The following is a 13,437-nucleotide window of genomic DNA, read 5'->3' as shown; positions in this document are numbered from 1 at the left end:
GTTCTGTAATTAACATGATCTCAGGGATGTGCCATACCAAAACTCCACCTGGCCTGCTCTCACCAGCAGGGGGCACTTGTGAACAAGATGCCCTGACCTGTGGCTCCTCACTCTAGGATTGGAACCCCAGAGGTTTTCTCTTAAATGCCGGCTCTGGGCTTGAAGCCCCTGTCAAGCTGTTATAGTCAGCTACATTTGCACCCCACCCAAGGCTGATCTCAACCTCCCAGGATCAGCCAGGAACTTGGGACAGGAGCTAGAGGACCTTTGACACTGGGGATGAGAGGCTTAGCGAACTCAGGCAGGAGCCCTCACCTGCCCAGCCCACACAGGGCCCTTGCTGCTGGGCTGATGTCCTGTCCTTGTCCCCCTTCCTTTTCAGGGTAAGTGGGGACTGAGATGCAGATAGTGGTCACCCCCAGAGACTAGAACTGAGACTGGGACACTTCCTGGGGCTCCTGGGGGAGCTGATATGGAGCCCCCTTCCCCAGCTTGCAGCCCTGGCATGAGCCAGGACAGGGCCCTGCCCATTCCACCATGCCAACTGTGGCCCTTGCTGAGGACTGGAGCCTAATGACCTTTGTCCTGAAATCTCTTGACTCCTTATTCTCCCCAAATATGTAGCAAGCTGGCTTACCAGGGGGCCAAGTGCCTGCCGTGCTATAAATACCCCCTGGAAATATGGCACCAGTCTGCACCTCGGTATGAAGAACTTGGTGGGGGAGGGGTTCAGCTAGAGGACCAGGCCCCAGAAGGAAGTGCAGGGGAGCCCCTGGGGGATGAACACAGCTCCAAGGGTGATCATGGGTGACCAGTACACAGTGGGACAAACAGTTCAGCAGATGCCCTAGCTGACCTAGTCGGAGTGCCTCAGTTTCCATTTCTATCAACTGGGAACAAGAGTCGCCCACCCTATTTTCTGGTCAGTGGTACTGGAGGCAGAGCTGCACCCCCATTTCCTACCTCTCTAGGCTGCCTGCTTCCTCTTCCTCTTCAGGGCCCCCATCCCCAGCCATGAAAGACACACACACACACACACACACACACACACACACACGCCTTGGGGAGTGGAGGTCAGCATAGGAAAGCTGTCCTGGGACAGCACTGGTCAGTGGGAGGAGGCCTGGTCAGCCTGGAGCGGCAGTGCCCACCCCACCCCCACCCTGATCAAGTTCCCTTGGCGCCCAGCTAGGGCCTTGGCTGGGGAAATTTTTCCATCCTTTTTGGATCCCTCAGCCAAACGGACCCTGGGGGTGGAAGGTGCAGATGCGGAGGGTGCCACATACCTGTTTCCTGTGGGCTACAGTAGCCCAGCTCCATCCTGACCCTCTACTTGCCCCTGCCCCTGCCTTAGAACCTTCTGGTAGCTTTTCCTGTTTGTCCCCTTGACTCCTAGGACCTCAGCTGGCTGAGCCCCCCATGAGTCCTCCCTACCCCAGCTCCTGTCCCAGCCTCCTCCTCTACCGGAAGTCCTTGTCTGTCTCCTCAGGCCCTCACTGCCCTTTTCCGGGCTACAAGTGCCAGGAGGGCAGGACCGAGGCCATCTTTGTCATTGGTGTATCGGCCAGGGCACAGTGGGTTCTGCACAGGACTAAGCGAATGAATGAATGAATGAGTGAATGAATGCTTTCTCTCTGGTCTCACATCCGCCCCACCTGGCAGGAAGATGAGGGAGTCTTGGGTCTTGGGATTTTACATGCCTCTGTGGCCCCTGCAGAAGCCGCCTCCACCCCTCTATGATGGGAACTCCTCCGTCTGCAGCACAGCTGACTACAAGCCCCCCGAGGAAGACCCTGAGGAGCAGGCCGAGGAGAACCCCGAGGGAGAGCAGCCTGAGGAGTGCTTCACCGAAGGTGAGCGCACTGCCAGGCTGGAGCCTCCACCGGGGCCTGGTGCCTCGCTGGCCCAGAGTAAGGCTGGCTTAGGGAGGTGGGAGAGGATGGGGGCAGCTGGTGTCCTGAGTCCCTACTTGCAGGTATTCCCCCCTTTTTTTTCTCTTTGTTCTGGTACTGGGGCTTGAACTCAAAGCCTGAGCACCATCCGTTAGCTTTTTCACTCAAGGCTGGTGCTCTACCACTTGAGCCATAGCTCCACTTCTGGCCTTTTGGAGGTGAATTGGAGATAAGAGTCTCTCCAGTGTATCTGTCCAGGCTGGCTTCAAACTTCAATCTTCGTATCTCAGCTCCCTGCATAGCTAGGATGACAGGCATAAGTCACCAGTGCCTGGCTCAGAGTTGCCTTTCTTCTGAGTGTCCATCCCTGGTCACAGCTGACACATGGGTAGGGTAGACTGTGGACTTGAGCCTCCAACGTGAGCCAGGTGTAGCCAGGGGTGGGGAAGAGGCAAGGCCCGGGTCTGAGGGCATCCTGAAGCAGCCCCAGGCCCGTGACCATGGTGCATGCCCTGCCCTGCAGCTTGTGTGCAGCGATGTCCCTGCCTCTATGTGGACATCTCCCAGGGCCGTGGGAAGATGTGGTGGACCCTTCGCAGGGCCTGCTTCAAGATTGTTGAGCACAACTGGTTTGAGACCTTCATTGTCTTCATGATTCTGCTCAGCAGTGGGGCTCTAGTAAGTGACACCCGGGGGGGGGGGGGCGGGGAGGGTGGGAAGGGCAAAGGCCAAGCTCCCCCTAAGGATCTCTGCCTCCCACGCCAGCCATGGATGCTTCCTGGACAACCCTGAACCCACCGGATCCTAGAAGTACAGATGTCCCCACCCCTTATTCTCTAGACTGCCATTGTATGCACCCCTGGTCAGTGGGGAGGTGGGTGACCCCTGGAAATTTGGGGTTTAGGTTGGGACAGAAGGGTATCATTGTGCAACCCAAGCAGATACTCAAGAATCAAGGCTCCACTGTGAAGCTAATAGCTTCTATGATGGGGCTGGGGCTGGGAGAGATACGCAGCCATCTCCTAGGCCCCCCATCTGGCTCCCACCTCAGAGCCCTGGGAACCAGCAGCTGTAGGCGGGAAAAGGGGATGCAACTGCTGCCCCAGCACCTGGGTCCAGGGCTACCTGCAGAGTCATGCTGGTACCCCCCAGGCCTTCGAGGACATCTATATCGAGCAGCGGCGTGTCATCCGCACCATCCTGGAATATGCGGACAAGGTCTTCACCTACATCTTCATTGTGGAGATGCTGCTCAAGTGGGTGGCGTACGGCTTCAAGGTGTACTTCACCAACGCCTGGTGCTGGCTTGACTTCCTCATCGTGGATGTGAGTCTGCCTGGCCACCTCCAGACCTCCAGGCTGGTTATGGCTAAGAACCTTAAAGAGCCCAGGCCCTGAGAGGTAGGACCTGTCCAAGAACACATGGAGAGAAAGACAACCCTACCGCTACCTCCAATCAGTGCTGCCCTTCACAAAAAAAAACAGCCTCTTACATATATCAGATACAGCAGAGGGGGGCAGGGGGAGGCCTGCCTTTTTCCTGTGGGGTATGCCGGCCGGCCTGGGGTCCTTATGACCTTGCCAAGATGTGGGGAGGATTTTTCACATCTTTAAAAAAAATTTTTTTTTTGGTCTGAGATCAGGACTCAAACTCAGCACTTGATACTTTTGCTCATTGGCTAGTTCTATCAAGTGAACCATGCCTCCAACCCATTTTTTTCTTTTTGTACTGGTACTAGGATTGAACTCGGCCTGGACACTGTCCCTTTGCTTTTTTGCTCTACCACTTGAAACACAACTCCACTTCTGACTTTTTGGTGGTCAATTGGAGATAAGAGTCTCATGGATTTTCTTGTCCAGACCAGCTCCAAACCAGGAGCTGCAGGTCTCAGCCCCCTGAGTAGAGAGGATTATAGGTGTGGGCAGTTGGTACCGGCTCACATTCTCCTAGATGGGCACACACGTTAGTGAAGGAGGTGGGCACTGTCCCTCTTGTTTACCATCATCTCCAATTAACTGGTGACCTCACTGAGGTGGGCCCATGCTCTAGGGGGTGCTAAGATTGGGCACAGGGCTGCTCTTCCCACTATCCAGGGCCACTGCTAAAAAGAAAAATAAAGGAGGGAGGGTCCAAAGGAGATAACCAGGAGTTGTGAACTCATGAGGGCCCCCTCCTGAATGGGGCTGTCTACCTGTGTCCTGAGCGTGGGTAGAGAGGCCAGGACTCCAAACTCTCTGATCATGCATCCCTTCTTTTACAGGTCTCCATCATCAGCCTGGTAGCCAACTGGCTGGGCTATTCGGAGCTGGGACCCATCAAATCTCTGCGCACACTGAGGGCCCTGCGTCCCCTGAGAGCGCTGTCTCGATTTGAAGGCATGAGGGTGTGTACTGAAGGGCTCCTGAGAAGGGCTTTGGATTGGGGAGCAAGGGTCCCTAGGACAGAGTGGAGGAGAGGTGCACATTCTGGTACCACAGCGGGGAAGCAGAGTAGTTTGTCTCTTCTACCACTGGGAGGCAGCAGAGGCTGCCTGAGAGGCCAGAAGGCTTCAAGGCTGAGAGAAGGCCCGCAGACCTGTGGGTTATGGGTTTCACCTCAGACTGGGGTCCCCCAGGGTCCTGAAACATTAGCAGGCATGAAGAATCCTGCCCCGCCCCCCTCCTCAAGTTCAGGTTTGTGATGAGAGACTCCCCTTGAGCTTGGGGGTGTCAATTTAGAGAAGATCCCTTGAAGTTCTTGGAGGCAGAAGTGACAGGTGAACACAGGGTCGGGGATAAGACCAACAACTGGATGTCCCCAGCCAAGGGAGGTCTGTCAGGAGCAAGACCTCCTCCACAGGGACCTCCTGTTCATGCAAGAAGCCCGCCAAGACCAGGCCCAGGCCTGAAGTGGGGGACCCATCCCCACTGAGGGGGGAAACAAAAACCTGTTCACAACCACGTACTTGCAGGAGTGGAGCTCCCCTGGGTACCTGAGACTAACCCCAGCAACTAGCTCTGTCTGAAGGTCATGATCTGACTCCTCCTTAAAAGAAAAAAGGACAATTGGCTAGAACAGTTTGGCGAGTCACGTGGCTGGGGATCATAGAGAACAAAGCTCCAGCGCTTGGGGTCATGATGCTTGGCGCACTGTGATGGCCTTTTTTGCTCTATCGTTTCTGTTTCTCTGTCGCTAAGGGCATGAGCCCATCATCAGGGGACAGCTCATGTGAGCAGAGTTTCCTATGGAGGGAAGTGTTTGTGTCATGCTTAGTGGCCCATGACACGGCTATTTCCAAAGAAGCCTGGAGTCCCCCACTTTACCTGGTAGCTCCAGCCAAGCAGAGAGCCCTCCCCCACCCCCAGACCAGCAGCACCCCAGCCCTGCCCCTGACCCCACACACATACACTCCAGCAGATGGCTTCTCCCCCTGGGCTCAGAGGGGCCCTCCTTCCTGAAGGCTCTTCTAATCCACCCCTCCCCCAAGGGGGGATGGGCTCAGGGGCATGGGAAGGACTCTGACATCCCACCTTGGCCCCCAGGTGGTCGTGAACGCCCTCTTGGGAGCCATCCCCTCCATCATGAACGTGCTGCTGGTGTGCCTCATCTTCTGGCTTATCTTCAGCATCATGGGCGTCAACCTGTTTGCTGGAAAGTTCTACTACTGCATCAACACCACCACCTCAGAGAGGTTTGACATCTCGGAGGTCAACAACAAGTCGCAGTGTGAAAGCCTCATGCACACAGGCCAGGTCCGCTGGCTCAACGTCAAGGTCAACTACGACAACGTGGGTCTGGGCTACCTCTCGCTCCTGCAGGTGGTGAGTGCCTCATTGTGCCTCATTCTACCGCTGCGGCTTTGTGAAGTGTCCCATCCTGCTTGCAATGGCTGTGGGACCCTGAGATGGTGTCTCGATCTCTCTGGTCCCCATTTGACACCTGCCTCATGGGGCTGGAGCAGTTCGCCTCTGAGGAGGGAGGGCTGGGGAGGGGAGGGACATGTGCATGGGGAGGGGCAGCCCTCTGCTCTCTTCTCACCCCCCCCCCACTGCACTCTCAGGCCACCTTCAAGGGCTGGATGGACATCATGTATGCAGCTGTGGACTCTCGAGAGGTGAGTCCGGCTCACTGAGCCCCTGCTGGGGAGGGGCAGGAGAGGCCCGCCACACCTTCTACTGTCTCCACCACACCATGTCATCTCAGGAGCCCCAACAGCCTGGGGTCAGGCAGGGGGCTCTGGCTTTACAGTACTTTGGGGAACAGGGAGAAAGCTGTGTGACTCTCCCCCACTCTGACCCATCGTCCGGCCCCTGCAGAAGGAAGAGCAGCCGCAGTATGAGGTGAACCTCTACATGTACCTCTACTTCGTCATCTTCATCATCTTCGGGTCCTTCTTCACGCTCAACCTCTTCATCGGTGTCATCATCGACAACTTTAACCAGCAGAAGAAGAAGATGAGTATCTGGCCCACCCTCCCTGCGCCTCCAGCCTCCCCCCATCCCGCTGCCTTGCTCCCCCCTTGTCCCCTCATTCCTTCCTGTAGCCCCCAGCTCTTAGCAGCCCTGTGTCAAGGGTCACTGAGACGGTGAGCCTGGATGCAAATCCACCCAGGGACATTACATATGACTTGATCTTCCTGAAACTTGGTTTGCTGGTCTATAAAGTGAAATGGATATGAGCCAGGTGTGGTGGTATACATCTATAATCCCAGCACTTGGGAGGCCGAGGAGCCAGTCCTGGCTATACAATGAGACTCTGTCTCAAAAATAACAACAAACTAAATTATTCTAAGGATCCAATGAGACACTGATGGAAATGGACCTGAAATGGGAAATAGGTCCCCTTCCTCCTGCCATTCCCCTTTCCCTTCTCAGGACTCTTCACCCCTCTCAGCTATTTTCTCTTTCCTTCCTCATCCCTCCATCTCTTGCCTCTCTCTAGGAACCATTTCTCACCAAGTTCCTTTGGGGGTGGGGGCTGGTTTATGGTGCCAGAGGAAAAGGGTCCTGGAGATAGAGAATGGGACCCTCTCCCCAGCCTTACAGACCCTCTCCCACTATACTTTGGAGGAAAAGACATCTTCATGACAGAAGAACAGAAGAAATACTATAATGCCATGAAGAAGCTTGGCTCCAAGAAGCCCCAGAAGCCAATCCCCCGGCCCCAGGTACCAGCTCTATGGTTCCCTTCTGCTCTATGCCTGGTAGGCTTCTGCCTTAAGAGGCTGATGGGAGTGGAACGTGGCCTGTGGTGAGGCCCCTCAGCGCTGCTGGCACACATAGCACCTGCTGCTAGAGTCCCCTCACTGGCCCTGCACAGCCCCTGGTGGCCATCCACATCTTCATGTGTGATTTTTGGTGGTTCCTAGGGCAGGGCCCCTGACAGGGGGTGGAGGAGGATGTCCAGTGAGCAGTGACTTCGAGAGAAGGGGGACTAGAGGACCTTGAAGGAAGGTTCTAGAATGAGGAAGGAATGCCCACAGACCCACAGAATGAAATGCTCCTTCCCTTGCATGGCCGATCCCACCACTAGCCCTGATGCCTCTCTCTCTCTCTCTCTCTTTCTCTCTCTCCCTCCCTCCCTCTTTCATTTCTCTTCTTCCTCCTCCCCTCCTCTCCCACCTCCTTTCCCCTCTCCTCCCACATCCTTTCCCCTCCCCTCCCCTCCCCACCTCCCCTCTCCCCTCCCCTCTCCTCTCCTCTCCACCCTCATGTTCACTCATGTGTGTGCCGGCACTCTGACGCGTGTGCAGAACAAAATCCAGGGCATGGTGTACGACTTTGTGACGAAGCAGGTATTCGACATCACCATCATGATCCTCATCTGCCTCAACATGGTCACCATGATGGTCGAGACAGACGACCAGAGCCAGCTCAAGGTGGACATCCTGTACAATATCAACATGGTCTTCATCATCATCTTCACCGGGGAGTGCGTGCTCAAGATGTTCGCGCTGCGCCACTACTACTTCACTGTCGGCTGGAACATCTTCGACTTTGTGGTGGTCATCCTGTCCATCGTGGGTGAGCTGGAAAGGCAGCCCTGGGATGAACCCTTCATCCCCTAGGAAGGTTGGCCCTGTGCAAGCACACATTATGCATGCACCTGGCACACTCAGCTACACAGACTCTCATGGGTGTCCCTGCCACACTTTCTCTTTCTGCACTGATGGTTTTCAAGATAGGGTCTGGCTTGATGCCCAGGATGTCCTGGACTGCAGTCCCCCTGTTCACATTTCCCTTTGTTGCTGGGATGACAGGTGCACACACTGTGCTCAGCTATTGTGTTTCCCCAGTAATGTGGGAGAGCAAGGGCTTGCCATTCTGTCTGCCACTGGTTGAGGTGGAGTCCCGTTATGTTCAACTGTGATCCCTCAATCTCCACCCCTGAGTAGCTAGGATTACTGGCTTGAGCTATGCCTTTTGTTTTATCTTTTGTTTTTGAGATAGGGTTTCACTTGGCCCAAGTTAGCCTTGAACTCTTGATCCTCCTACTTCTACCTCCCTCTTTCTTACTAGGCAGGTACTCTGGACTGCTGAGCCATGCCCCTAGCCCTGTTCTTCACCAGTTATTTTTAGGACAGGGATTCACTTCCTATCTAGACATGTATCTAAGCCTGGATCTGACTATTTTAGGTTTCCCTAAAATAATTGCTGGGATCACAGACATATCCACCATGTTCCAGTTTACCTCCATTGAAGAGTCTTGTGGCCTTTTTTTAAAAAAAGCTTGGCTGACTTTGAATGGCAATCCTTCTATTCTTAGCTTCCCAAGTAACTAGGATCACAGATAACATGCTTCATTTTTTTTTGTTAGTTGTGGGGCTTGAACTCAGGACTTGGGTGCTGTCCCTGAGCTTTTATGCTCAAGGCTAGCACTCTACCACTTTGAGCCACCACACCGCTTCCAGTTTTCTGGTGGCTATTTGGAGATAAGAGTCTCATGGACTTTCCTGCCTGGGCTGGCTTTGAACCACTGTCCTCAGATCTCAGCCTCCTAAGTAGCTAGGATTACAGGTGTGAGCCACTGGCACCTGGCTTCCTTCATTCTTTATACACGAAAGTACACGATACTCACAGGCAACCTGTCACCTGTGTACACGTGAGTACATGTCAAGAAATGTATTGGCCTGACCAATAGATGCATGTTAGTGCCCATATCCAGGATCTATATCACAGGATCTGTACCCCCCAAGAAGAGCAGGGGCCATGATGTAACTGAGCATCATATATTGAGCATTTTCCACATGCCTGGCACTGTACTACATACTCTGTAGTCCTACTTGTTATGCAGAATAATGTGATGACATGGCTACTGTATTACCCCCATTTTTCAGATGAGGAAACTGAGTGACAAATGGCATGCCTGGAGTCACATGGCTATTCTGTACCTCATCTCCTCTCACTAATGTCATCTGTAAACAGCCTTAACAACCACCCCTCCTCAGAGCCCAGTGCTGGTAGTTTAAGCCTGTGAGCTACCGCCTAGCAACTCAAGAGGCTGAGATCTGAGGATCGCAGTTCAAAGCTAGCCAGGGCAGGGAAGTCTGTGAGACTTTATCTCTAGTTAACCAGATGTGTCGCTGTGGCTCAATTGGTAGAGCACTTGCTTTGAGCACAAAAGCTATAGGACAAGAACCCAGGCCCTGAGTATATCCCACTTCCAGCTGACAAGACAAAGTCACCGTTGGGGACCCCTTAAGACCTCCAGGAGAACCCAGTGTGATTGGGCTCTACCTGCCCCACTGTGAGGCAGAACACAACAGGCTGGGCTCCCAGAGCAACATGTGCCCCACCCCTTGACTCTACCCCTCCTCCCTGTAGGCCTCGCGCTCTCCGATCTGATACAGAAATACTTCGTGTCTCCCACGCTGTTCCGTGTGATCCGTCTGGCTCGTATTGGACGAGTCCTGCGACTGATCCGTGGGGCTAAGGGCATCCGGACGCTGCTCTTCGCCCTCATGATGTCTCTGCCTGCCCTCTTCAACATTGGCCTCCTCCTCTTCCTTGTCATGTTCATCTACTCTATCTTTGGCATGTCCAACTTCGCCTATGTCAAGAAAGAGTCGGGCATCGACGACATGTTCAACTTCGAGACCTTCGGCAACAGCATCATCTGTCTTTTTGAGATCACCACGTCGGCTGGCTGGGATGGGCTTCTGAACCCCATCCTCAACAGTGGGCCCCCAGACTGTGACCCCACCCTGGAGAACCCAGGCACCCATATCAAGGGTGACTGTGGCAATCCATCCATCGGCATCTGCTTCTTCTGCAGCTACATCATCATCTCCTTCCTCATCGTGGTCAACATGTACATTGCCATCATCCTGGAGAACTTCAATGTGGCCACGGAGGAGAGCAGCGAGCCCCTGTGTGAGGATGACTTTGAGATGTTTTATGAGACGTGGGAGAAGTTTGACCCGGATGCCACACAGTTCATTGATTACAACCGACTCTCCGACTTCGTGGACACCCTGCAGGAGCCGCTGAAGATTGCCAAGCCCAACAAGATCAAGCTCATCACACTGGACCTGCCCATGGTGCCAGGGGACAAGATCCACTGCCTGGACATCCTCTTTGCCCTCACCAAAGAGGTGCTGGGCGACTCTGGGGAAATGGATGCCCTCAAGCAGACAATGGAGGAGAAATTCATGGCAGCCAATCCTTCCAAGGTCTCCTACGAGCCCATCACCACCACCCTCAAGAGGAAGCAGGAGGAGGTGTGTGCCATCAAGATCCAGAGGGCTTACCGCCGGCATCTGCTGCAGCGCTCTGTGAAGCAGGCATCCTACCTGTACCGCCACAGCCAGGATGGCAGCGCGGATGAGGCCCCAGAGAAGGAAGGACTCATCGCCAGTGCCATGAACAAGATGTATGGCCGTGAGAACGGAGGCCACTGCAGCGTCCACAGTCAGGGGGAGGAGGAAGGCTCTACAGGGGCTGAGGGACCCCCCGCGGGGCTCACACCTGTCAGCCCCTCAGATCCTGCCCCACCCCCTGCCCCTCCACCAGGACAGACAGTGCGCCCAGGGGTCAAAGAGTCTCTTGTCTAGCAGGCAGCATGAAAGCCGCCAGCTGAGCCTAAGCACGGGGCCCAGAGCTCCCCCCAGAGGGGCCTGTGTGCAGAACAAGGGAGTGGGGTTTTGAGTTTGGGGATGCGTCCAGCTTCTTTGTGGGGGTCAGGAGTTGGTCAGGCTGGGGCTGATACCTAGGCCAACGGAACTGCAGATGGGGTCCGCCTTGATTCCATCTTTGAGGACCTCATCTTACCTCCGTGGGGCTCTGTTGCCACTTCTCTTGCCTGAGGGATGGCAAAATGAATACCCATGAGTTGGGAGGAAACAGCCTACGACGGAGGAAATGGCTGTCTCGCCTGCCCCAGTGTCATAAGGACTACTGGCTTCTTCCCAGGAAGCGGTCCCTCAGCTCCAGCCTGGATAGAAACAAGTCTTAACCTCAGGAGTGGAGATGCCCTTCCCCAGGGCTCGGCCAGCTCTCCCTTCCTGATTCTGGGGCGCACATTTCCCCTGCCAGTTCAGGAATTCCCTGGTTTTACCCTGGAAATATTACTGGTCCAGAAATTACTACAGGAACCTGATTGGCCACAGGCTCCTGAGGCATCTGGCTGGATTGTGACTTCTGAAACCTTTTGCCTGTGGCCATATCCAGGCCATGGAGAACTCCCCTGGCTGGCCTTCAGGGGAAGAGCAGAAGACGGGATTCCAGGAACTGCCCTTTTTTAGGAATCATGGATGGGTAGAACAGGCTGCGTCCTGCCAGCTCTGCTGAAACACTTGGCAGCAAGATGCCAGTGGGGTCAGGGGTGCAGAAGATTCTGTTCATTTCCACTCTTCCCTCCTCACACCTTCATTAGACCACCAGGGTTTCTTGTAGCCCCAGCAAGCTGCAGAGATGTCTCCCTTCTTATCTCACCCCTTGCCCAACTCTTCCTCCCTCGTCATCCTTCTCCACCTCCTCAAAATATGACCGAAGAATGTTAGAGTTGAACTCACGTGGACTCATGTGTTGACACTGGGGCAGGTAGTAGAGGAGGCTCCGCTGGCTTGGGCTCAGCCTTCCAACTTCCTACTGCCTGGAAAGCTAGTTCTGTTGGCTCTGCTCATCTGGACATGGCTACAGTAGGCTTTGTTGGCTCCCAGAGGATGGAGGTTAGGTTTAAAGGAGGATGTGAAAGTTCTGCTCAGGGGTCTCTGGATTCAGTCACTGTATGCATACCTGTGCAACTGTGTGTCTAGTGGATAGCTGGGAGTGAGCCACTGTGTAGAGGTGCCTAAAGATACATGCTATGTCTGAGTATCTTTGTTTCTGTGTGTGTCAAGTGTGCCCTGGAGTGTTGTCCTTGGTCTTCTGTATAACTCTGTTCGTGTAAATGTGCCTGAATAGGGAAGAGTGTGCTATGAGAGTTGGAGTGAATGTAAACACGTGGTAAGGTTTGCACAGAGTCCCCCATTGGACTAAGTTCCTCTTCTTTTTCTTCTTGTTCTACATAAGCAGTTTGATTAAAACTCAGGAAGCAGCAAAACCTTGAAATTGAGATGAATGTGTACGTGTGTGTGTGTGTGTGTGTGTGTGTGTGTGTGTTCACATCTGTGTGTGCCTATAGGCATCTCCCTTACTGTCTGCCCTGCTGTCCCCTCCCTTCCATCTCCCTCCCTTCTCATGCATCCTTCGATCCTGCTTCTTGTCCTCACACCCATGGCTTCAGTCCCATCTCTTTTTCCCTGATGAGCCTTTTCTGTGGAAGATGTCAGGTCCTTCCTTGTGGACTCTTTCAGAAGTTCCTCCAGCGAGGGCCAGGCTCCCCCTGCTCACTACCTTGCTTCTCTGCCTTCCCTGCTTAGGCCCCAACCCACAACACCCCACAGCCTCAGGAATCTACCGGGTGGGTGTTCACACACTGGGAACCAACTGCAGAGAAGTAATGAGCAGGGTTTGGTCCCCTCCCATGTAGACTGACACCTGTTCCCAATTGGTCCCAGGGGGAACCAGCCCCACACCAGGCTGGCAGACAAGCTTCTTTGTACAGTTCTTACAATAAACCTTCCCTAGGTCCTTCTGATGTGTGGATTTCTCCTTTCTGGGACTCCCTGTGTGCTTTTGGGTAAGGGCTGAGAGCAGCAAGAAGAAAGGGCCACAAGCGTTGGCCCATGGGCCTTGGCAAACAGGCTGTGCCCACAGGGTGATGCAAAAGGAAGAGGAGAAGGCCTGCCCATTATCATACTCCTCCTTTCACCAACAGGCTGTGTCCAGGAAATACACTGGTCCCAAACCCTGCCCTCAGAAGCTCTCTTCCCCTAGGCCTCTTCAGAGACCTTAAGGCACCTGTGAGGCTCAGAGGGTTGCCCTGACCCCAGAGAGCTCAGAGCCACAGAGAACTGAGTGTAAGAGAACATTCTCATATAGCAAACATGGTCACAGGTCCACCGGATGACATGTGGCTTAACAACTTCTGACTCCCAAGATTGGCTGACTTCCGCTAAGCTTGTGAAGGCTTCCTCCTTTCCAGGGTTTCTGTACCCCTTTGCCTAAGGTTCCAAGACACAGA

At 54.2% G+C, this 13,437-nt stretch overlaps 1 protein-coding gene across 2 annotated transcripts in view; it reads left to right on the top strand.

Annotated features, from left to right (window-relative positions):
* Scn4a (sodium voltage-gated channel alpha subunit 4) overlaps positions 1-12,951 on the top strand; it is a 33,690-nt gene extending 20,739 nt beyond the window's left edge. The window contains exons 9-19 of one of the 2 annotated variants that reach the window (XR_006146746.1): positions 1,718-1,853; positions 2,416-2,570; positions 3,045-3,218; positions 4,154-4,276; positions 5,415-5,693; positions 5,933-5,986; positions 6,189-6,326; positions 6,935-7,039; positions 7,625-7,895; positions 9,696-11,873; positions 11,917-12,951. Coding sequence is in view for 1 of the 2 variants with exons in the window: in XM_042673986.1 (XP_042529920.1) it covers positions 1,718-1,853; positions 2,416-2,570; positions 3,045-3,218; positions 4,154-4,276; positions 5,415-5,693; positions 5,933-5,986; positions 6,189-6,326; positions 6,935-7,039; positions 7,625-7,895; positions 9,696-10,924 (2,664 nt within the window). In the remaining variant the exon portion in view is untranslated. Of the gene's footprint in view, positions 1-1,717; positions 1,854-2,415; positions 2,571-3,044; positions 3,219-4,153; positions 4,277-5,414; positions 5,694-5,932; positions 5,987-6,188; positions 6,327-6,934; positions 7,040-7,624; positions 7,896-9,695 lie in introns of both variants that reach the window. The other variant, XM_042673986.1, reaches the window with a different exon arrangement.
* Positions 12,952-13,437: the final 486 nt, after the last annotated feature.

This window comes from Dipodomys spectabilis, unplaced genomic scaffold (genome assembly GCF_019054845.1).
Source record: "Dipodomys spectabilis isolate Male_0828 unplaced genomic scaffold, ASM1905484v1 ptg000018l, whole genome shotgun sequence".
Taxonomy (NCBI): domain Eukaryota; kingdom Metazoa; phylum Chordata; class Mammalia; order Rodentia; family Heteromyidae; genus Dipodomys; species Dipodomys spectabilis.
Note: the sequence above shows the minus strand (reverse complement) of the source record. Positions and strands in the feature narration are given on the sequence as shown.